The sequence below is a fragment of the Mirounga angustirostris genome, unplaced genomic scaffold, assembly GCF_029215605.1.
Source record: "Mirounga angustirostris isolate CCGP_5_RB_7025 unplaced genomic scaffold, mMirAng1.0.hap1 SCAF_8, whole genome shotgun sequence".
Classification (NCBI taxonomy): Eukaryota; Metazoa; Chordata; class Mammalia; order Carnivora; family Phocidae; genus Mirounga; species Mirounga angustirostris.
The window spans coordinates 35,722,020-35,747,363 of NW_026991716.1; the positions used below are offsets into that span (position 1 = coordinate 35,722,020).

At 43.9% G+C, this 25,344-nt stretch overlaps 1 protein-coding gene across 2 annotated transcripts in view; it reads right to left on the reverse strand.

The window, feature by feature from the left end:
- KIF6 (kinesin family member 6) overlaps nucleotides 1–25,344 on the reverse strand; it is a 442,506-nt gene that overhangs the window by 77,079 nt on the left and 340,083 nt on the right. For both annotated transcript variants that reach the window (XM_064597574.1, XM_064597573.1), the window contains exon 15: nucleotides 17,388–17,443. In XM_064597574.1, coding sequence (XP_064453644.1) covers nucleotides 17,388–17,443 — 56 coding nt within the window. The remainder of the gene's footprint in view (nucleotides 1–17,387; nucleotides 17,444–25,344) is intronic.

Here is a 25,344-nt window from a genome sequence, read left to right on the forward strand (position 1 = left end):
GTAATGTGTGGTGAATAACATAACAATAAAAAATAAAAAAAAAAAAAGAATAAAAACATGGTGCCAGAAGTTTTCAGGAATAGGTCCTTGTATTTAGGAGCATGAATTAACAATAAAGCAAAAGAATCTATTTTCAAAAATTGGATAAAATATAATCAGGGTGTGGTTTGGACAATTCCTAGTCTTTTGGTTCACCTGTTCTTTGTGTAGTACTGTCTTGCATGATGTGTCAGACTGAAACAGATTTCAATGCCTCTTCATTTTCCACGGGATTGATTTTATGAGAGTTTACTAAGAGGCCAGATGACAAATGGACTGTTACCAAAGTTTTTTGTTTTTGTTTTTGTTTTTTTACCACCATAATGATTTCTTAAATAAAGTATAAAACGTATGGGCTTCACAAAAACAAAACAAAACAAAACAAACTAACATAACGTATTGAATGGAGCACTGGGTGTTATACGCAAACAATGAATCATGGAACACTACATCAAAAACTAATGATGTAATGTATGGGGATTAACATAACATAATAAAATAAAATTTAAAAAAACTAATGATATAGTGGCTAACAGAACATAATAAAAAATGCTGAACAATTTTTCTTTTCTCCCTTAATATTAAACCCCTAAACCCCTGCTCTGCTTCTTCAATCCCACACTGTCCACAACACATTGCTGTTGGCTTCAGTGCCCACCATCTACCAGATCTGCCTGTAGCCTCTCAGATTCTACTCTGCCATGACAGTCAATTGATGTGTTCATGTTTTTGAAAATATTTTTTCTGGCTGTTGTTTGGATTAGATAATTTCTATTGTTCTCCCTTTAAGTTTGCTAACTCTTCCCTCTGTCTTCTCCATTCTTTCCTTGAGTCCACTGGCTATTTTATTTTTCATTTATAAAATTTCCTTTTGGTTCTTTTTATGTTTTCTATTTTTTTATTGAGACTTTCTATCTTTCAGTTTGTTTCCAGGGGGTCTTCCTTAATTCCTGAAGCATGGTTTTAGGAGCTGCTTTAATTCTTTGCCTTTTAATTCCAACACTGTCCAATTGGGGCTGGTCTCCAATGATTGATTGTCTTTTTTCTTTTGAGTTAAAATTTGTTGGTTCTTATGCCAGGTAATTTTCAATCACATCATGAACATTTTCAGGGTCTTGTTTAAATTCTAAGAAGACCACTGGTCTTTTGTTGTTGTTTCTTTGTTGTAGCAGACAGTCAGCCTGGTTAAGGTCAGGTCACAAATTCCAATAGTCTTTTCTGGGCTGTGTTTCCAGTGTCAGCTCTGTTTTTGCAGGCTTTGCAGTGCTATTCAGATTTGGCCCATGTATGTGCCACTCAGTGGCCAGTATAGGACCTGGGTGTTGGTTTACCTTATAGCAGGATTGTCAAAGCCTTTGGTATGCTCTTTGGATTCACGCATGCTCAGCTTGAAAGTAAGGGGCATATGTAAACAATTTTATGGAACCATTGTCTTGATCTCCTTCCTCTCTGGGATCTACCTGCCTGACACATTATGACTCCTTGAGGCCCTCGTGGACTCCTCAATTCTGCCACACAATTCTCATGACTATGTCTACATTTGGGACCAAGCAGTGGAAGGATGGAGAGAAGACAAAGCCATGAGGAGTCTTCTCATTTTTGGTACCACAGCTCCTGTGGTTAAAGCAAATGAGTCTCTCTGCATCAGAGTTTTAGGCTTCTGTTTGTCTGCTTCTGCCATCACTGCCACCAGAGGATTTTCTGGGGGTGATGACTTGATGGTACTTTGAATTCTGGTCTCCTTCCCTAAGTTGCCTGCTACCACTTATTTTTCCGAGTTCTTAGCTAGCTGCTCCATTCATTCTGTCCATGGTTTAGAGTTGCTTCCAGTGGGAAAGACAAGATAGAGTGTGATTACTCTACCTTCCCCAGAACTGGAACCTTACACTATTGTTTATTATAGGCAAATGTCCATCTCACTGGCCAGTTGCACAGTTCAGTCTGAAAAGTCTCATCTATAACATTTGCTTCATTTCTCTTTCTCATCATATGGGCAGACACAATTTCCCTCCTTCACCAAGTTCATTAGCCAATTCTATTTATATTGTACTTAATTCTTTATCACTCCTCAGATATTTATGTTTACATGATCCTTGGACCTACCCACCAGTCCAATTCTCAAACACAGAATCTCTCCATTACCTCTCCTACCCCTGGAGTACTATAGATCTGTCTCACCTCAAATTCACATTACAGAAATTTTAACAGCCCAAATAGGGTGATGTACACAATCCTTACTGTATTGATATGATGTTCTTTGTCATTCTAAATCATGTAATCTTAAGCCGTTTTCATTATGCTCAGGAACATGATCAGAGATGCTGTTACTGTTATGAGCTAATAGTAATTCAGAGGCTCTAATGAATATAATAAGACAAGAAAATAAAATACCAAGTGTAAATATCAGAAAACAAATTTTCTTTTGTGATGCATATGACTGCATTTCTAGAAATCTAAAGAAACTATAGCAAGAAAAAGCCCATTAAATTTAAAAAGAGAATTTGGTAAGATGACTGGGTATAGGAAAATATTTTTTAAAAATAGATTTTTCTACCCCAGGAAATAGAAAAATATTCCATTCACAAAAGCAGCAAAAAATATAATATACTTAGGAAGAAATCCTACTCCCTGGACTCATTCCAAGGACTGGCAAACTGGGGCTGGCAGGTCAATCTGTTCTGTGGTCTGTTTTTCTATGGCTTTGGACCGAGAGCTAAGAATGGTTTTTAAATTTTTATAGGACTGTGAAAAAGAAGAAGAAGAATATGCAACAAAGACCATATGAAGCCCACAAAGCCTAAAATATTTACTACCTGGTTCCTTACAGGAAAAGTTTCCATAGAAGTAGAAGCACCAGTATAGAAGGATATATGTGCATATTGCAGCATATTTTATGTGTCAGAAAAATGGAAATAAAGCAAATACCTGTCAGCTGGAAAATGATGGAATATGTTACACTACAATCTTTCTGTAGAATATTATGCAGCCATTAAAAGGAATACAATACAGCCATATATGAAATTTATATATATGAAATTCAGGATGCAGTGAAAAGCAGGATACAGAAAAATTGTACATGATTATTTTTATCTTTTTTTTTTTTTTTTTTGGTAAGATGAGCAACCCAATCCCCCATATAAGTAAGTGAATGTTAATATAATTATATCAACATGGAGAAAGAATCTGAATGTTAGATTAAGGGGCATGAACATTTTTGTAGGCCTCAGAGGTTTATGAGTGGGAGTGAGGAGGAGAGAGATCGGCTGGAGCTGTGGTTTAGGGATATGAATCTTTATAATGTAATCTTTATTACTTATTACTTGGAATTCTAATATAAAGGTGGCCAACTTCCTATTGGCAGACTACTGCCAAATCTGCTATTTCCCTCACCACCCAACCTTCCCCCAGTGGATTTCTTATTTAGAATCGGCATCCGTGGATTATTCTTTAGTATTTGAACAGCTTTGTGGCTTTGGCAGCAGTTTGACTCAACCCTGACTCTGAAATCCTTCCTTTGCTGCAATCCATCTTCTCCCCCTAAGTGACAACAGCAGAAAGGTATTGTCATTATTGTCCTGTTGAGGACTGCTTGCCTAGAGAGTCCCCATCACACACGGATTAGTGGCTTTTAGGCCAAAGCCTCTCCAATTCAGCTCTGCCCCGTAGGTATGGTATATGGCCTCCCTAGTGTTGGACCCCTTTTTGCATATGGCATTGCCTCTGTCATGGGAGCTAATAAAGGTTTTGTTCTAGTTATCTCACTGTGGGTAAAGTAAAGCTAAACCCTTCATGACTCCTCTCTATGACATATTTTGTCCTTTTTACAAGACTGGGGTATTTACCTCTGTAGGAGTATATTGTTTCATAACTTTCAAACATAGACCTGCCCTTGCTTTAGGTTATTGGTACAGGTGATTAATAAACTTTATGTCTTTGATGTCCCTTGCTTATTAAGTTTACTTGGTACATTACCCATTTCTGTAGTCATTCCTTAACTATGTGCTTTTGTCTTCCAACAGAAGGGAGTACCCAAGGACCCTGCTATTTGCTAATGAGGTGCTAGGTACTGCTACAGTCCAATTATTTATTAGGAGGTTTTCTAGACTTCAGCATCATCTCAACATGTGTTAATAAGCTGTTTTGCAAAATACAATTAAATTTTAAAAATATTCAGGCATCATTAAAGATAACTTCAATAAAGATTAAATTAATAAATTCAGTCTTTGCCTCATTACACAGATTATGTCTTCAGCAATAAAATCACCAGACTAGTGGTCTGGTAAAAGGTTCAACATTCTGTACGCAGGGCTCATGTACTCATGTAGTGGCCAGTGGCTACAAGACAAATGATCTGAAATGGTCATATCCAGTTTGGGCCCATATATGTTTTGGTGAGTGCTGTGCAGCGTGACTACATTACCCTGGATATCTTCTTTGGGGCAGTGCTGTGAGGCAGGGTGATGGAGAGATAGATGAGAGCCTATCTCTGGTGAGGTAGGGTGGATAACTCCCAGTTACAGACAACTTCCAATAAAGAAGAACAGACAAACCAGTCTTATCCAAGGCAATTTTTTTTTTTTTTAATTAGGGAAAAGCAACTGTCCTAGAGTTCTTCCAAAAATCTTAAGAGAAAATTAAAACAAGTGGCAGACTGGAAGAAAAACATCTGCTACATACTCCATAGACAAAGGCCCAATATCCAGAGGATACAAAGAGCTCCTACAAATCGAAAAGAGCAATTCAACCAACCAATGAGCAAAAGATATGAGATACATGAAAAAGCATTCAATTCCACCAGCTGTCAGGGAAATGCAAATTAAGACAATAATGAAATACAATTTTTTGCTCTCCAACTGGCAAAACCTAAAATGACTGATATTATCATGTACAAGCAAGGGGGGGTACTGTCATATATTGATGGGAATGCAAACTAATGAAACCCTCTTGGGAAGGCAACGGGGGAGTACTCATTAAAATTAAAAATACAGGGCGCCTGGGTGGCTCAGATGGTTAAGCATCTGCCTTCGGCTCAGGTCATGATTCCAGGGTCCTGGGATCGAGGCCCACATCGGGCTCCTGGCTCAGCAGGGAGCCTGCTTCTCCTTCTCCCTCTGCCTCTCTCCCTGCTCATGCTCTCTCTGTCTGTATCTCTGTGTCTCAAATGAATAAATAAAATCTTAAAAAAAAAAATTAAATTAAATTAAAAATACACATCCACCATTGTTTTCCCCAATTCTACTTCTAGGCATCTAACTCAAAGAAACACTCACATTTGTAGACAAAAATGCATTCAGTGTTTGTGACAGAAAAAAAATGGGAAAAAAAAAATGAAATGGCTGTTACAAGGGAGTAGTTAAATAGATCATGGTTTATTCATACTTATAAGTAGCCCCATCAAAAATGGTAAGCAGTAGACCCACACTCACTGGTACATGAGAAAAGCAAGGTGCAGAGTAACAAGTACATTGTGGTCTCATTTATGCAACAAAACAGGGTATCTTCACATGTGTCTGCTGGCTGGCTGTGTGTGTGTCTATGTATGTATGTATGTAGTATCTATCCTGAATCTATCTATTATCTATCTATCTCTATCTATCTATCTATCTATCTATCTATCTATCTATCTATCTATCTATCTATCTATCTATCATCTATCTATCTATCTATCATCTATCTATCTATCTATCTATCATCTATCTATCTATCTATCATCTATCTATCTATCTATCTATCATCTATCTAAAAATGCACAGAAGGGGATGGAAAACATGCATCAAATTGTTGAAAGTGGATACTCCTCTCTGGGGAAGGGGCGTAGTTGGTACTGGGGAGAGAAAATTAAGAGGGCTGTCACATTTTGATTTGTATATTAATGTAGTTTTTAAACATTCTACAGTGAAACTGCATCCAAGAGTCACGTGTACAATTAAAAAGAGACAGAAACTAAACCTCCAAGGGATTTATAACTTTCTAAACTCCAGATCAGGGGAGAGAGCCTAGGAAGATAGGCCTGCCCTCCCTTGGCTGACTTAGCCCTTCTCCACCTCCTGCCAACCTCTCTGCCTCCTTCCCCTATTATATTGTTGAAAGTAAAGAGGGGATAAAGGCTTTCTTCGCTGGCTCCTTTTCCTTCTTTTTATCATCAGCTTGAACTCAGAGAGAATACGTGACCTTCCTGGGCACTTACACAACAGGAACCTAACACCTTCTTAGTTGAGTTGTGAATTCTCCTGCCATCCAAGGGCATTGACCTTGGAGGCCAACAGTAACTAGTTCCAGCTCTGGCTCTGTCCCTCACTAAGCAGTGTATTACTGAGCAGGTTTATTAACCTCCTTCGGCCTCAGCTTCTTCATCTATAATAACAGACTAATACTAGTATCTCTACTGAAGTTAGTTATTATTACTATGATGGTGGGAAATCCACCTCTTTGACTCTTGTCGGCCCAAAGTCTGTGGGCCACACAATGCCTGGCCTCGAGCTTCTCTGTTTACTCCCAGTCCTTTCAGGCAACCCCAATCTGTGCAAATATTCATCCCAAACTTCAGGGAGTCCCAGTGGCACTCCCGCTGGTCCTGCCTGTGGCTGCCCTCTCAGCTTTCCTCAGGCAGGTGCCCAGAGTCCTGTTGTTACTATTTTCTCCATACAAACTGCCAGGGCTGGGCTTTTGTTCAGGAGATGCCTGATTAGTGATGCAGCCTGAATGTGTTTGGGAAGATCTCAGTTTGGTTGTTCTTTTTTGTTTTGTTTTTAAAGATTTTATTTATTTATTTGAGAGAGAGAGAATGAGAGACAGAGCATGAGATGGGGGAGGGTCAGAAGGAGAAGCAGACTCCCCACTGAGCAGGGAGCCCAATGCGGGACTCGATCCCAGAACTCCAGGATCATGACCTGAGCCAAAGGCAGTCGCCTAATCAACTGAGTCACCCAGGTGCCCGGATCTCAGTTTTTTAAATGTTGTCCAACAGCTGACATCTACCTTTTGGAAGGAGAGCGCTGAGTCCCTGCGGACAGATGAATGTCTCTGCACGGTATCTGGTGCCCCCACTGCAGGTCTAAGCTTTAACTAGCACATCTTGGGGTGGAGCTGCACATGTGTATTTTTAGTCTTGCTTTGTTAAGTTGTGGTGCAGACTGTGTGTTAGGGGGTGGGGCTGGGTCCGCAGGGTCGGGTTACTACATGAAGCCAACGGCAAACCCAGGCTGTCTCCACCCTGAACAGAATGACCACTGTGGGGGAAGGATATTCTCCCCCTTGTGTGTCCTCTGCTTTTGAAAGCTCTTGCTGGTTTCAGCAGGGAACTCATCAGTGTTTTCTGGGTGGTTGGGGAGACAGAGCAAACCCTCTGTTAGTTTCAGCTCTTCCCTGCACAGTGTCATTGACAAAGCCCCTACCCACTTCTAAGCCAGCTACAATTACTCCTCCTTTTTAATCAGTGTAAGATAAGGCAATTCACTTTTTCTCCTTAGAGGTGAAACAACATGGTATCATTTATCTTCTCCTGGCAAATCAGTAAGGTGAACCAGCTCGTGCTGCCAGGCTTAAAGATAGCTTCCTTCAAAGAGCCCAGATGTCCATCGACAGATGAATGGATCAAGAAGATGTAGTAGATATATACAATGGAACACTACTCAGCTTAAAAAGAATGAAATCTTGCCATTTGCAACGACGTAGATGGAGCTAGAGGGTATTATGTTAAGCAAAATAAGTCAGTCAGAGAAAGACAATTATCATATGATATCAGTCATATGTGGAATTTAAGAAACAAAACAGATGAACATAGAGGAAGGGAAGGAAAAATAAAATACAATGAAAACAGAAAGGGAGGCAAACCATAAGAAACGCTGGAATCTAGGAAACAAACTGAGGGTTGCTGGAGGGGTGTGGGGTGGGGAATGGGATAATTGAGTGGTGGGCATTAAGGAGGGTTCTTGAAGTAATGAGCACTGGGTGTTATATGCAACTGATGAATCACTAAATTCTACCCCTGAAACTAAAAATATACTATATGTTAACTAAATTGAATTTAAATAAAAAAATTAAAAAAAAAAAAAAAGACAGCCTCCTTCCCTTCACAGAGTGTGGAGAGGGCTCTCAGCCTGCAGGGACCACCCACTTAACAGATACACGCCCGTCACTACCCCTCCGTGAGCTTCCTGGTTTACATAAAAGGTGGCACTCCTCTGCAGGGTTATTCTGATATCCAGGTAATAGTATTGGCTGGCAAAATTATTTTTGTAATACTTGTAAGAAAATGATCATGTCAAGGATGTACATCACTGCTATGATGACATTAGATGCATCATCTGCCTTCTGAAAATCTGAAATGACTCTCCTGTGAGGGGAAGAAATTTTATTTGAAGGCATTTCATTAAACCAAATAGGTGTTGGGAAAATTGGTTCTTTGCAAAAGATTCCACTTCGAGCCTCAGCTGATGCCCTATTCCACAATAAAGCCTAAATGAGTTGAGTGTGAAAAATAGACAATAAAAAAAATGATAAGAAAATTTAGAAAGCTTTAAACAAATACTCGGCAATGAACAACCCATCGTTATTATTGTTCCAATGACCTTTCTAAGTACAAAAGCAATGAAGGAAGTCATAAAAGAAAAGATCAATGGATTTGACTATATAAAAATAACAAAATAAAACCCTCTATATTATAATGCACTTTACAAAGATTAGTCACTAGTACTGATGGTAAACCACATGCAAAATGATGTTCTGCTTCCTTTAGAACCTGCAAATGAAGGAACTGATATAACCTTATAAGAGCTGAACTAGCGAAAATCTTTACACAGCTCTCTGTAAGACAAAGCCCAGAGGATACAGGATATCAATCACTGTGCCCGCTCTACCCATCCTCCTTTTAAAAGAGAAACCTCCCCTGCTGCCTAGGTGGCCTTTTTCTGAGACCTCTTTTCCTCCCTGGCTGCCTGGACCAGGGGTGGGTTTCTGACCTCAAGACAGCACATTCTCAAGCTGGCCAGCAGCTGCTGTCCTGGAGGTCTAGAAAGGATAGAGTGGGCCACTCAGGTTCTCTTTCTCATGACTTTGAGCTAAGAAATAAGCAAAGAATGAGCACATTCACCTTGGGAAAGGATGTTAAAGGATGCTTTCAGGTCCAGCTGGGGCCAGAGCAAGCCAAAGGCTAGCAAGCAAGACCTATCCGTCAGCAGGACCAGCAGGCTGCAAGAGCAGGCATACACAGAGGTGGCAAGAGGCCCGGAGGAAGGCCTGGGGAGGGTACACTGGGCTCTGACGCCCCCCTGGGACACCCCCAACTGCTCTGGCTCCCATTTCAGCTTGTATGGGTCTCAGATCTTATAACTGCACACTGAGGAGATTCTTGCCTCCTAAACCTGAGCTAGCTCGACTGGGTTTCTATTTCTGAAAATCAAAAGAACCAAACTAAAAGTGATTGTTCCTGTGACCCAGAGCACAATTCAAAGTGATGTGGGCTTCATCCTTGAGAGGCAGGAATGGGAAATAATTACAGTAAGTAGAACCCTAATGAATGGTATTTTATCTTTTCTGGAGAAAAGGTTCTTATACACAGGAGGCCGTTCAGCCCAGAGATGGGCCGTAATTGCTGTAGGGATATTTGCTCCTGTGGGCAATGGATGCCCTGGGAAGCTTTACCACGACTGTGAGAATCTGTCTCTCAAAGCTCTTTTCTTTGTTTTGATTTTCTTTGGGCCTAGGGCTGCCTATTTGCCAGCCTTCCAATAACTAATCTACTCTGTTTCTTAAGAGAAAATGCCCCAGATGGAGGCAGTTTAAGAGCTCCTGTCTATAAAGGAACATCCTCCATGGTCAATTTAACACTTGCTTCTCCAGTTTATAGTGAGTTTGACTGGCATGGCTTTCCTGAATCCATCCAAACAAGGCCAGATCCCGGGCCCTGGTTCCTTCATTAAGGTAGGACCACCCTGTCAGGACTCCAGGAGAGCAGTCATCCATCTTTTTTGGCTGTCATTCGAACCAAAACAGGGCTTCCTTCCTTATACATGACAATTATTAGTGTTACCTCTTGTCAGTTAATATACTTTACAGCCCTCCGGCTAGCTCAGATCATTTTTGTTTGTTTGTTTGTTTGTTTTTTTAAAGATTTTATCTATTTATTTGACAGAGAGAGAGATAGCGAGAGCAGAAACACAAGCAGGGGGAGTGGGAGAGCGAGAAGCAGGCTTCCTGCCGAGCAGGGAGCCCGATGTGGGGCTCGATCCCAGGACCCTGGGATCATGACCTGAGCTGAAGGCAGACGCTTAACGACTGAGCCACCCAGGCGACCCCATTTTTGTTTGTTTGATCTCCAAACTATGACTGCAGACACTCAGTCCATTCCGTGAAGACGTCAGTCAGGCTGGTTATGGGCTGTCACTCAGATAACTGCCTGTCTGGGAGTTTCAGCGTTCCAGATTGTTGCAGGAGGGACCCTGAGAAATCAGCTTCACCCTTTTTGCTTCTAGCTGCCCTGAGCCATCTCAGAAAGAGGCCCATCTCTCCTGCTTTTAAGTAAGATTCCTAGAGTCTCTATCCATTTAAATTACCTTTTGGACACGATGTCTTTTCCCACAATGAACTGTGAAAACTATCTTTTTCCTTTTTCAGACTCTTTAAAGATGAATTACAATTTGTTGGTCCCTCTGCATGACATCACGTCATTTACAGTCCGCGCGCTTACGACTAAGTTCCTTTGGCAGAAATCCGCGTCATGCAGCAGGCTCATCTGCTCACAAGGGATTTTTTCTCTAGTAAGTTAACGTTTTTGCACCACCAGGAGAAAGTCACCAAATAGCTTGCAGAACTGAGCCCCATGGGCTGTAGAGAAGCACAGGACTATACACAGCCCCCTTCCCCCCGCATTTCTTCTCTTGGTCCAGGGTGGTCAGTGCGCTTTCGGCGAAGAAATGGCTTCTTTCTTGCTGTGCGGCTCTTCCCGTCTTGTGCGTATTGGTCACGTTTCTGTAACTCAGCACCTCAACCCTTCCCGACGCCCCCTCTTCTAACATGAAGCCTCAAACTGGAAAACAAATCTGATGTTTTAGACAGTGTTTCCCTATGCATTACGAATTTAACACTTCTTTCTGTTTATATCATTATTTTTATTAGGATTGTAATTGGTTTTGTTAGAGCTCTAGTTATAAAGTTGCATGGGTTTTGAGAGGTCGCCCCAATCTCAATTTTCTTACAAGGCCGATTATTTTTTAGCATGTAATTCTGCATTGCTTCCATTATAACAGAAGCACTGATACTTAAAACTAGCTTTTTGAATTCCCCGTGCACAGCTTTCTTTTTTATAGGATACATCACTTTAACTGTTACCTTTTCTCATAGGACCTACAATTTGTTCCTGTACAGATATCTGTTTGAAACCACAGACACACTTCTGAAGGGTCTGTAGTGAACTTGGTTGTTGTGTGCCCAGCGTTTCTTCCTTTGGAGAAAGTTAACTCTTCAGTTCCTTACAAATCTTGTTCAGTTTATGTGGTGCAGGCGGGTTAAGCCCTCGCCTGAGGAATGGGCGGAGCCATCCAGGTCCAGCCAATCAAAGTGTTTCATTCCCCTTGGATGGAGGGATTGCTTTAGAGATGGGCACATGACTTAAGCCAGGCTAAGCGTCCTCCCTCCAGGGACTTTTTGCCAACATTGTTGGGAGAGATCGCATTTACTGGGATTATGAATTCCACAGACCATGTAAACTGAGAGCTTTCAGAGCTACCTTGTCACTAAATGGGGTGAGGCCGTCAGGGAACTTAGTCAAGTAGCACTGAGAGATGGAAGGGGGAGGGGGAGGAGGAGGAAGAAAAGGAAGAAGAGGAGGAGGGAAAGAAGGGTACATGTGAAGCCAACTGTACTCCTGGGGCTTGCAGGTTACACGAGACAGTAAATGTCCTTTTATCCTTATAGCCAAACATCCTGGCCAATACAAGTTGACCACAAATTAATTGAATTTTTTGATAAGTGTAGTTTAAAGAAAAATCACACAAATACTCTAAAGCACAGACAGAGCTTGTTATTTAAAATAAACACGTGGCAAATTGTTTCATAAAGCCAAAGATCTACTCATCCCCTCAGCTGCTCTTCTCTGAACCATCTCTCTTCCCATAGAGCAAAAGCAATGTGCACATGGAAATGTTGGGCAGAGTGAAAGTCTTGGTTTCTGCTTTTCTTAGTTTTGAGAATAGAATAATTTTCCACTTGGTGGTAACACATTTTTATTTTGTGGTCACTGATGTTTTCTACGCCTGCCCTTAATCGGTTTTCTCTGGTGCTTATTGGTGACTGTTTGCATGAAGCAAAAGTACTTCATGACACCCATTCCTACTAAACCTCATCTAAGTTAATGCTTTGAATTCTCTCATGTTTCCTGAAGCATCACTAAACCCACTCAGCTGGAATTATATGGAGTCTGAAAATACAACCCTGCTATTCTATTTTCCAAACCACTGAAGAGGATGGTTGAAACCCATGTGGGACACTGACTCCTATCAGGGCTGTTGCAAGTCCATAGCATATCTTTCTGCAAACCAGAAAAAGTCATCCCTTCCTAAGGGCAGACACAAGCCAGGAATGGTGTATGTGGAAATGAGAGCAATGGCAGGCTGTGTTTCAGGCGCCACCCGCCCCTGCAACAGAGCCCCAAAAGGCACAAGACGACCTATCGTTAATCATGTTACAAAGACCCTTTTCATCTTCTTGAGCTGTGTGTACAGGAGCTAGGGTGTAGTTTGAGTCTTTTGTTGGGTATGCTGGATAAAGGCCAAAGATTCAGGAGACCTAAGTAACAGCAGAGTGAAATTTTAAACTCAGAAGAAAATGTCAAAGTCAGATAAATCTGAATTTATGGAGATCATAAACTGTATTTAAAAGTTCTGCAGTTGGACAGAAATGGAATTTGATTCCAACTTAGTCACACAGCAGGCAACTTCACTGAAACTCCATTTTTTTAAATCTGCAAAATAAAGATAATTCTCTATTTCATAGAACCTAGATTATGTCAATGGTAAGACTCATCTTCATTCCAGAAGTTTGTAAAAGGTGAAAAAATGTCCAAATGTATCTTGATTTCAGAAGTGTTAAGACTAAAAATTGTAATCTAGAATATACAACATAAGGTGATACTCCTGCCCCCCCATAGGTCATGGCTCTTCTTTGCGAGGATTAAATGAGATAGTGTATATCAAGGTTTGGCACGGTGCAGTCAGTGCTTAATACATGGTGGAAACTGTTGTTGGGGTGGTTGTTAATTGGGACTAGTGACAAAGAGTAACAAAAGATATACTTAATTCAGGTCTTCATGATCCAGCAAAATGACCTGGATATCATCTTTCCCCTACTCCCGGATAAGCTACTAGAAGCCATCATGCACCAACAGGTCCAGAAGCAAACCTCAAGGGAAGATCCAAGTACAGAAAGGCATACAACTGAAAATCGTCCTATTTACCCTGCTGATGGAGACCTGGATCTGAGAAATGATTTTCCCAATGCCCAAATATGTAAGAGAAACATTTTATTAAAGAGTGTTGTTCAAATGGGGGGAGGGGTGGCTGGGGTCCTTTGAATGCAGAGTAGGAGAAAGAAACTTCCAGAGTGTTTTGTTAGCTTTCTAGCGTTTGGTGTTTCCCTTCACCTCCCACTAACACTACTGCTATTACATTTCCTGTGACTTGTGAATTGATTACTGATTGGCCCACTAGTGAAAACACTTCTATGTGGCATCCTGTGATGTTTGTTTTCATTTAGGCCTGGAGGGGTCAGTGGAGGATGAAGAGGTGCCAGTCAAGCTCTTTCCCCTGCCTCCAAAGCAGCTGGCTCCTGCACTGGTCTAGGGGTGGGCCTTATGCCAAAGGACAGCCCTTCATTGTTCCTTGTTGCCAAAGACAATGCTGCCAGGGGTAGAACATCGATGTAGAAGAAGGAATGCCAGAATTCTAGCAAGTGAAAAGTGGTCTGGTTGATGCAGTCTACTTCTTTCCCCCCAGTTTGGGCTAAATGGCATTTTTAGAGATATGATGAATGGAAGCAGGGCATATGTGAACGTGTCAAATACACAGCCCACGTGATGAAAAGCAGTCTAATGCTCTTGTGTATGGGACATGTAAGTACAACGAAATACCTCTCCTACAGAAACAAAGACTCTACTTTTTTCGGGGAGATTCTAAATTGGCTATTTCTTCCATTTCTGATTTCAACTGATTCGACATCAGAATTGATGTAAATGATGTACAGAGAAGGACAGAAAGGGACTTGGTGGCAAGAGTTTATCTCCCTAGTTTGGGTTGGCTTATTACAAGAAACGGAAATAACATGGACGTTTTGGTTGACGTATTATGCCATGTAAAATGAGATATTATGTGGTTATAACTGAATTGTTAGCCTTTAGGAACTTTTGAGGACAAAACTCAAGTGATAGTTCTAGATCACAATGTCAGAGAAAAACAAATTACCCAGGAAGGAACCTGAACTTGAAACACATGGGCTGGTTGATCTGTAGTTCACAAATACAGTTTTCATTTCCTCTCTGCAGGCCAATTCCATGTGCACGCCACAGCATCCCATTCCTGCCTCAGGGTCCAGAGGCAGGATGTGGCACAGTTTGGGAGTGGAGCTGAGTCACCATCCACACATGTGATGGTACATCTGTGCCAAGCTCCCACCTCCTGACTCTTAGATTCACTAAGTCTAAGATTTCAGTCCCTGGGGACTGAAAATTCCACTTGATTTAATTTCTCCCTAGGAAAAATTGCACTTAGAAAGGTCACAAATCTCCTGAAGCCAGTTTCCTTCAAGATTGCCTTGGAGATTTTAAATTTAAATGTGTGTACAAGTTCCACCTTATACTTCCTTAATCTTAGCCTTGTCTCTGACATGCAGTGATGGTGGGCAACTTCCTGGCGTCAAGCACCATGAAAGCTTGTTCAGTAATGAAGCTGAGTCTCAGTGACCCACCTTACCTGGGCCCCCTTGGATCAAAAGCACGTTAGGAAGACGGTGGCCCGGGGATGGGTCTTAGTCTGCTCTTCCATAGGGTGAAGGAAGAGGGACATTGGCACAATTAGCACCACTAAACTAGCTACTTTCTTGGTAGCAGTGAATGCTTGAATCTCAACACTGCTATGAGCTCTGCTTGTTATGATCCAGAAAAAACAAAGGGCCACTTGCCCAGGGTTTCTGCTAGCATTTCTGGACCCTTTGTGTGTCTAGATCATCCTCTCTGAGAGCTAAATTAGAACCCTCACACCCTCGGACTCTGGCTCTTGGGCAGGGCACAACCGCAGAGCTGTAGGGCAGCCTCTAACTTGCCTTCTCTTGAGAATGTGGCAGACCGGATCCATACACATATGATATTGCACCCAAACTATGAAGAATTCAGAATTATTTGTGACAACCACCTGTACTCCAAGTGAAAAACTATATTAGTATATAGGCCATTGGTGTCTTTCATCATGAGTCTATTTCACTAGTGCTGGAATGAACACTTTGGTTTTATTTTGGTTGAGAGAGTTAGATATTTTTCAAGAGCAAAACTTTGTTACTTTCTGGGGAGAAGCAGTTCATAAAAGGTCTTTCCCTCTTATCCCTCCAGGGATAAAAACAGACCACTGGGTCCTTTGAGTCTCACAAGGCTGACAAGTCTTGGCCCTGGATGCACTGAGGCCTGCTTCCCCTACCCTCCCTCCCTTCCTTACAAGCCACCCAGCCAGGTGGGCCAGCACGGTCCTGCTGCTGGGCCTAGGCTGCTCCTCAGTCCTGAAGTCCTGGCACTGACGATGGGGCACTGACCTAGAACCAATTTCCTTATTAGTTTGGGTCACTGACCCCTCTGAGAATCAGACAAACTATGGATATTATCTCCAGAAAAATGTACACATCCTTAACACCCAGGTTTTTGCTTTTTTTTTTTTTTTTTCATGTAGTTTTAGGGGTTTGGGAATCCAGGTCAAGAAAGGAGTTTGTAATTTGTTTTTTTGCCAGGGTTCCTTCTGGCAGCCTGATGAAACCGTGGACCCTCTCGCAGAATGATGATTTTTTTGGGTGCATAGAATGAAAAAAAACATTGGATTTTAAGAGAAATCAGTTATCCTGAAATAGTTATCTAAAATTTAAAACTTTTTGTGATCTAGAAATATCTATAAGCTTTTATATAAATGCATTAAATAATAAGATCTAATGGTGAGTCTGATAACTACCATTAATTTTGAAGTCCTAATGAATATAAAAGATATTTTATGATATCTGCCACACTGGGCTGTGAAATGAAAATGTCTGTAATTTCCATGGGTGACAGGTGTTGCTAGTCCTACTGGGGTCAGCTGCCTCCATTCATCACTGAAAATATGCTATATTGCAGTTAGAGGTTGGTGAAAATAAGGGCTCATTCCCCCACCCCATCTGAGTTCCTAGATCTTAGGTTAAGAACCCCTGAGATTATAGAGATTCTCTGCACGGTGCTGGGCATGGCTCAGGGCCCAGTTGCCTCAGGCGGCAGGGGAGAACGTGAGACTCCTCTTTAGAGATTGAGTGCCTGAAGCTGTTGTAATTTTCCATATTCTGTAGGAAAAGCCAAAGGGGACACTCACAGTGGCTTTTGTCTTGTCCTCACTTATGAGAGGAGGAAGACAGGAACAAGGGAGATAGATGCAGAAAGTCAGCTTCTCTGGCAAGAGGCAAAGGCACAAGGGGCCCCTCTGCAGAGCCGCCTCAGCCTGGGAGACACCCTGGGTGTCTTCTAGCTTGGGATGAAGGCAACATTTTCCTCTCACTTTGACAAAAATATGAGGCATATTTTTACCGAGTTTGCCTCCTGCCTTAACCTCATTTTTCCAGGGATGCTCACCTAAGTGGAGGAGCCCCACTGGGCACCTACGTCCTGGGAAGGCACAGAGGCTCATTTTCCTTCTCCTCCTCCCACTGGCTTATTGAGTGGTGCTGAAAAATGCAAAATGCACTCCTGTGCCCCAAATGCTAAGTATAAGCTTTGGGAGTGTGTGTAGAAGTGTTCCATAGCACTTGAAAATACAAAATGTCACTGTAGTCTTGCCTTTGTGTCTAGTTGAGCTATTGTTGAGGAACACCAGGGGCAAAGCAAAACTTTCTCATTGGGATGCTAGAGCTCAGGCCTGCATGAGGATGAAAAGTTCAAGTTCTAGACAAAAGAAAACACTTTTCCTGATGGATGGTAGGGGAGATGACAAACTTCCAAGGAAAGGCGCTCTCAAAGCAGCTTCCTTGGCAGGGATGTCTTGAAACTCAGCTTCATGGTTATTTGGAGGGACATCATGACCTGATTTTTACCAAGAAAATGGTCTGTGAAAAAGGCTCACAGAATATCATCTGCTTACCAATTTTACTTCTTGTTTCATTTATACTTTCTCCCAGGGCCTTCGCTTCAGAAAATCTGCAGGGGGGAAAAAAAGAATTTGTCGTTTTCAGTTTATCCCAAATTATGCTTTAAAAATAATAGATTCCTGAGAACTCTCTAAAATAATTTAAAACTTTATGGAAAGATATAAAAGAAGATCTAAATAAATGACATATAGTGGGCTTAAAAATAGAGCTAAAACTTAAATTAATTACTGGTATCGTGAATTTTTACTTCTCTATCCAGCACAGAATATTCATCCTCATATTCTGTAATTTATGATTTGCAATTTTGAGTGTTTTATGATGCAAGGGTACTGGAATAAAGCATGGCTGTAAGACTTTTGTACCCTGCCCTTCTTTATTAATCACAGTACCAAGATCCTATAGTTATAGTTGAGAATACATGCTTACTATAACTTAAATAACATTTTTTCTTCCTGATTATAAAGTAACAGGTCAGAGGCTGGCCAACTGTGGCTGGTCGTGAGACACATCCAGGCCACCACCTACTGCTGTAAATAAAGTCATAATGGACCACAGTCACTGCGATTCATGTAGACATTGTCTATGGCTTCTTTCAGGTCGTGTAGGCAGAGCTGAGTAGTTGTGACAAAGATTGTGCAGCCTGCGAAGCTGAAAGTATTTACTGTCTGATCCTTGACAGAAGAAGGTTACTGACTCCTGTTGTATATGATGTTAAATCACATTTTGAAAGTATGAAAATAGAAAAAAATCCCTAGTAACCCCTCCCCAGAAATCAGCACATTTTGAGCTTCATTCAGTCTTTTTTCTACTCCATTTTTATAGAATTAAGATCGTACCATCCATATGATTTTGTGCTTTGGTTATTTTTCACTTAACGGTACGAATCCCTCCACACGTCATTAGAAACTTTTTTCACTTAACGGTACGAATCCCTCCACACGTCATTAGAAACTTGTCCATTGTCTTTGATGGCTGTCTACTAGTCCGCCAGATGGTTGTGCTGATGTTTACTTAATGACTCCTATATATTTTCCAACAAATATGTATGAGATGCCCGCTGAGAGCCCAACTTTGTGCTGGCAAAGCGGTGTAGGATCTGGCCTATGTGAGAAACACGCAGTCTGGTCCCCTATAAATGGGGAGCCCTTAAGAAATGTCAGTCTTTCCCTTCTCCTCTCTGCCATGGAATTTAAAGGGCAACCGAAAGGCTATGAAACAAATCCATAATAAGTGGCTACAGTAAATCATTGTGCTACCGTGGATGACTGTGGCTAAGTCACTGGAGTATGACTAGGGAGGGGCCTGTCCACGAGTGGAGAGTAGGCAGGAAAGCTTCATATACAAGGTAGGATTGACCTGGCTTTTATGGATGCATAGGACATGTTAGAAAACTCTACCTACCATCATGCTTCATTAACTATCAACACCGGGCCAATTTGATTTTAACGATTGCCTCTCTCCGCGTTCCCTCCCCACCCCCCCAAATCTTTCTGAATCCCAGTAAATCCCAGGTATCATGTTGTTTCGTCTCTAAGCTCTTTAGTGGTGTACGATTTTGTTAGAGGAGGTGGGAAGAGGAGGGCATTCCAGGCAGGGGAACAACGTGGACAGAGGCCAGAATGCTGTGATGGCCGGCCCTGTGCTTGATGGAGGAGAAGTGTGAATTATGTCACTGCTATTTTCCTAGTCTGGCTGCTTGGCCTGTGACTGTAGATGGGAAGTTTCCCAAGAAGGGGACTAAATTTCCTCTCACTGTTAGGTTTCTTGGGACTCCACCCCAGCTCCCTTATTAGGGTGTTCAGGCTTGTGACAGATTTATGGATGCGTTCTCTTCAGCTAGGGCCTGTCACCTTCGGGAGAGAAATGCAGTCCCATTTGATGCCATTCAGACTGAATTCAGTTCAGCAGACATTCAGGTAAGTCCCTTTGCTGGGCTCTGTGGGCTCACACTGGCCTTTGCCTATGGGGCAGGCGGCATCTGAGGTGTGGTCCAGGCCGCTCAGAAGATGAGGGCTATTTTCATCCTGTAAGTTCTACAAAGCCAGGGGACTATAACTGTCTGATTGTTGGCTGTGTCCATCCCCAGCACCTAGGACTCCACAGGGCTTGACAATCCTTCATTGCTCAGTGAATGACTCCTCTTAGTCCCTGTTCTTGCAGAATTCACTCACCCATTTGGATTCTTGAGAATAAAGAAGATATGAGAGCAAGGCTGCAGAACTGCTGAATGGAGGAAACCAGAGTAGAGAAAGAAAAGGGGAAGATAGCGAGGTAGAACAGGCAGTCTTCACAGCAGCTGTTCAGAGAAGCCCCAATGGGGGGCCTGGGCTGGGGCTGGAGCCCCCCCAGCCTTGGCAGTGCCCACACGTGTCCTGGAGGGCACAGCAGAGGGAGCTGCTTCGTGCTGTGAAGAACCCGCTCCAAAGAGCCGCCCTGCCAGGGCTGGCAGACCCAGTGGGGGAAGCCATGAGCTGTTCCAGTCTCTCTGCAGCCCAGCGCCGAGCTAAAACAGACTTTCCCACTGAAGGGGTATGGGCTGAGGGCTGTCCTGTCCGCATGAGACCATTTTCCCTTCACTCTGCAGTTGTCCCTGCTCTAGGCCACCCCACCCACATGTGTTCCTGATCTCCAGTTGTCAAGACAAACTCTGGACTAAGAAAGCTCAGCCCCCAGGAAAAGAGGGGGAGAGTGCAGGGGAGGCGGGAGAGATGAGAAAGAAGGTGACCCCCATTTCTGCCATGTTCATCTTCACCCACCTGCATCTTCTTACCTGTCCAGCCCACGTCTCCCTCAGCCCCTCTGCTACCCCTTGCTCCAGCCCCAGACTAAGTTCTGATCATCAGGAAGGGGAGACTCGTGATGACTCCTTCCCGAACTGAAAGAGGCACATTCCCATTAATGATGTGGCTCAGGGAAGCAGCCTGGGTCCAAGGCGGTTGAACCTGTGCTGACTTTCGCCAGGGCACGCTGCTCATCTGGACAACATCCTCAGCTGCTGCTCACTGAGGGGGAGGCCTGGCCTATGTCAGGGAGGCTGCACCTTGGGCAGGGCCAGGGAGAAGGCTCTGTGACTTAACCTGTACGCCCCCGAGGCTCTCCTCCTGGCGCCAAGGCATTCCTCTCTGGGAGTCGTTGGCTGCATGGCTCATTTCAGGAATCGCAGTGTTGCTGGGGGTATTTCCAATGTAGGGGCTGGCAGGCAGCTCTGTGCGCTGCATAGAAAAATCTCTACCTCGGGGCAAGGCCTGGGCTTGGAAGGGAGAAGAAATGCGGTCCTCTGGCTGCTCTTTCACAAGCCTGGCTTCCCGTGACACCCAGCCTTCCCTGATCCCAGAGCCGCCACGGTGCGCCCGGGGCCGCGCTGCACACTATCCACGGGGTGCAAACCCTTCTCCTTCTTGGCTTCCGCGTCACCTCAGCCATCTCTCATCCTGACTGCTCCTTCTCAGTCTCCTCTTCTGCAGCTGTTCCTTAGATGCTGCGAATCGCCAGGGTTTTGTCGTGACCCTCTCCCCGGGCACCCCATCACGCCAGTGCCTGCACTTGTCATCCCCATAGATAGCTCCCAGATCTCCCTCCCGGTCCCGCTTTATTTCCTGACAAACACATTTGAGGAACTGATCGCCCCCCACTCTTCCGAAAACCCCTCCCCTTCCTTTTTCCTTTCCTTGTCTCATTGCCCAGGACAGACACTCACCTATGTGCTCCCGCCCCTCCCTCCATTAGCATCTTCACTCACCGCATCCATTCCCTGTCCTGGTCCTCCCTATCTCTCACAGCATTCCACCTGGCTTCGTTCCTTCGTTCCTCAGAGAAGGAGCAGTCCCATCACCCCATCACCTCAAAGTGACAATGGCTTGCGTGGCTCCCCGAATTCTTGCTACCTGCCTTCAGGCCATTTCCCATGAAGCCAGCAAGCCTTCTTAAATGCAAACCTGATCTTATTATTCTCCTGCTTAAAACTCTTCAAGGGCTCCCCAGGGACCACAGGACAAAATCCAAATTCCTTAACAGGGCTAACTAAACTCTTCATGCTCTGGCTGGTGTGGATTTCTCCAGAATCTTCTCTCACAGCCCCCCTGCCTTTCTAGGCTGGCCCGAATGGCCTCAGTTCCATCAAGTGTCACACTGGCTCACCTCGGGGCTGTTCCCTTTGCTTGGAAAATCTTTTTTCATCTGGCTAATTTCTACCTAACCCTGCAGTTGCAGCAGAGAGATCTCTTCCTCTGTAGGGCTGGGCAGGTCTGCAACCCCACGTGTTCCATAGAACTCTGAACTTCTGTCATCATGGGTACACCATGTGGGAACTGCCTGCTGACTTGTTTTGTCCCCTTTCTCAACATCATAAGTGCCCTGACGAGAGCGACCACATCTATTTAATTCACACGTCTATCCCTGGAGCTTAGACCAGGGCACGCACTTGGTGAGCATTCTATACCTACCTATAGTGTACAAGCAGCAGAGCATGAGGGAGCATGTGGACAGCACTCCCTGGGGTGCAGAGACTTGGACTTGAATGCCCCGCTGGATCTCAGAGTCCTCGTTTGTAAGATTAGGATGAGATGCCTCTCAGGGTTGGGTTGATGTGGGAAGTATGTGCATACAAACGTCCTTTGTACCTAAATCATGACCACTGCCTGGCAGTGTAGGGACCCCCTTGCGTGATGGACTGTGACGTGGGATTGCATGTTGGAAGCAGCAACTACAGACAGGAATGATGGCTATCATCCTCTCAGCAAACCAAGGGGTCAGAGGAGGGATCCTTGCAAGTCCGTGGTCAAGGACACCTAAGATAGTTGCTGAATTTCTCAATCTTCAGGGGCAATGAAAGGGATGGGAGTTGAGGTAGAATCTCATGTAACTTTCAGGACCTGTAGCTCCTGGGAGAATCCCATCCTGCCCTTGGTGTGGGTCAGGCAGAGATATGTCACCACTGGGGAGCAGCTGAGGAAGCGTGACACCTGGCTCTGCCCCAGGACAGTTAGAACCACAGGCAATTTGCTGGGGACCAGGGGCAGCAGCTGCTTTAACCTATGGGCTAAGGGGAGGAGCTGATGTTCATAAGCCACTCAATCTCCAAGAGCCTCTGTGGTCTATTCCCTGTCACGTCAGCTGGAATGGTTTCCTCAGGCCAGTGGGGCAAATATGTCCTTGGAGGGCAAGGGGTTCCTCTTGACACCTTTCCTAGTCTTCTTGTCTACAGCAGTTAACTTCATATGTTGATTATTTACAGAGTGAACATGCGATCCTCTTCCCTATCAGAGAGGAAGAGTAGGTCTGCATCTGTGCCATTTCCTTCTGTTGGAGACCTATCCCTGACATGGCACCTTAGCTGTCTCTATTATATTGCCATGAAGATCCACCTTTCATTTCCCTTAGCCTTTTCTTTAATACCAATACTTCTTTTCTATTCCATCTTGTTTCCCATCAAGATGGCTGCCCCCCTCCCATGTCCTGTTGAGCTGTTCCTTCCCTGTCTCGAGAAGCCTGCGGTTGCATTCTCCTGCTTCTAGGAAGTAGGTCTTGAGCAGTTTGCTTGGCTGCTAAGACTTCTCGAAGTCAATTTCAAAGTGTCATTCTCAAGCCAAAGAAATATTTTTGAGTACTATTTTTGTGGCCAGCACTGTGTTAAAAACTGTGGGGAGGCTGGGAAGATACTAATCTAATCTCAGCTCTCAGAGTTCATAATTCTAGTTCAGGGAATAAGGTGTAAATATAGAACACAAATGGAAAAATAATAAAGGTTAAAATTGGAGTCTAATAGGAACCAGGGAACTCCTATTTGTCATTGATGTTATTTCCAGATGGTGCCACAGGATTGTTCTCCAGCCTCGGTCCAGTTTTCCTGTTGGTTTTAGATTGCTGTTCTAGTCTGTGTCTGAAGGATCCAACCTAGTGAAGGGGCGCTTTTCTTGATTGAGTTCTCACTATCATTGCCTTTTTTCCAACTGCAGTTAATCTCTCTATTTATTTCTTCTTTTGTTATTTTTTTTAAAGATTTTATTTATTTATTTATTTGAGAGAGAGAGAGAGAGAAACAGCATGAGAGGGGAGAGGGTCAGAGGGAGAAGCAGGCTCCCCGCTGAGCCGGGAGCCCGATGTGGGACTCGATCCCAGGACTCCGGGACCATGACCTGAGCCGAAGGCAGTCGCTTAACCAACTGAGCCACCCAGGCGCCCCTTCTTTTGTTATTTAATGGAACTCTGTGACAGAGGGACTCCCTTTGTATCAAAGACCTGTCACAGAAGAAAGTTAGCTGTGTGGTGCCTGGGCACTGGTCTTTGCCAAACATGGGGTCTCCAGCCTCTCTTCATATTATTATATACTACAAGGCTGAGTCGTCCCTGATTTGAATGTAGATTTTGAATTGTAGTTGTCTTCCACTATAAAAATCCAGCTTAAGAACTGGCTTACATGCTCTAGTTCAGCAAAGGGTAAACACCCTATTAATGTGCCAATGTCTTGTTTTTCTTGTCACAGACAGGTAGCAGATCTCCTCCAGACTGGGGACTAGGGCTGAGAGATGCTAGAGTTGCCTGGGAGGACAGCAAAGGGTCCAGGTAAGATGGGGAAGAAAATCTTTTTTTCGGATGTGTACGTGTGAGCCACTGATGGACCCCTCTGTCCTGTGGCTCCAGGTCAACTCTTGTACTCTGGGGGAACTGAGGGATCAGAAGGGATCCGGGGCCATCGATGGTTCCTTCATTCGGACTTAGAACCTCCTTGCCATGGGCTAGAGAGGCTGAGCTGCCCCCAGGCTCCTGTGAGTCCCAAGCCCCTCTTTTGTGAACTTTGCCAACATGATGTCCCAACATTGGAAACACGGATGGTAGAGTGGATGGTAGATGTGAAAAGTCGGGAATGAATGGCAGGCCAGGACGCTGGGGCCTCGTTGCTGGAGGCTTTCAGAGGGTGAGACTTTCTCAGAGGAAGTAGTCTCCTGGGAGCTGAGTGAGGAAACAGGCGTTTAGTGCCATCCTGACTAAAATGCTGAGATGCATGTCTGCATTCCTAGGACCGGCCAGCCCTCCTGCAGATGGGCCACATGGTGCTTCCAGTCACCAGGGGGACAGGCAGCAAATGCTTGGAGGGGATCGGGGTTACTGCAGACTGCTTCTTGAGGTAAGGACAGTGTGGAAGTCGCCCCCACTGGCACCTGTGGGGCCCTATTTTGATGTCTGCTGTAGGAGCAGTGCTTTAGTTATTTGTTTTCACAGAAAAACATTTTCTCTTAGTTTTCTGCCTCCAGCAGTTATGAGCATGTAATACCTAGTAATTGAATACTCTCCATGAATGCAAACAAAAGCTCCAATCCCGAGAAAAGTGTAGATCCCGGGTTACACTCCCCAGTACCAAATATTCCTTTAATGATTGTTATTACAGTAACATTAAACAGATGTAGACATTTTTTAAAAAATGTGGGCTGGTCTCTTGACTTTTCATTTGATTTAAAAAGATTGATTTACTGCTGGGAAAAACCCCTTTTCAGAGGAAAGCTTTGTGTGAGTTTCATTAATTCCCTCGCTTTATGGCCACAAGCAAGATGGGACCACCGGTATTACCAGCCCATCCTATGTGATTGGATGTGTTTCAGCCCAAAAGCACATTTGTCATGGGGTTGTCAGAACCCTACTGTACTAGAGTTAAGTGAGCTTTGTATTAAGAGGCTTTGAAAGACCACATCTTCAGCCCTGCCATCCCAACCCACCCTCCCACTGGAAACAGACCTAAACTCGAGTATAAACCAGAACCAGGAACCATACCAATTCCAGGGTAATTCTTGGGGCGCCTGGGTGGCTCAGTCGGTTAAGTGTCTGCCTTTGGCTCAGGTCATGATCCTGGGATCCCAGAATCGAGCCCCGAGTCAGGTTCCCTGCTCAGCGGGGAGTCTGCTTCTCCCTCTCCCTCTGTCCCCCTCCCCCACTCATGTTCTCTCTCTCTCTCAAATT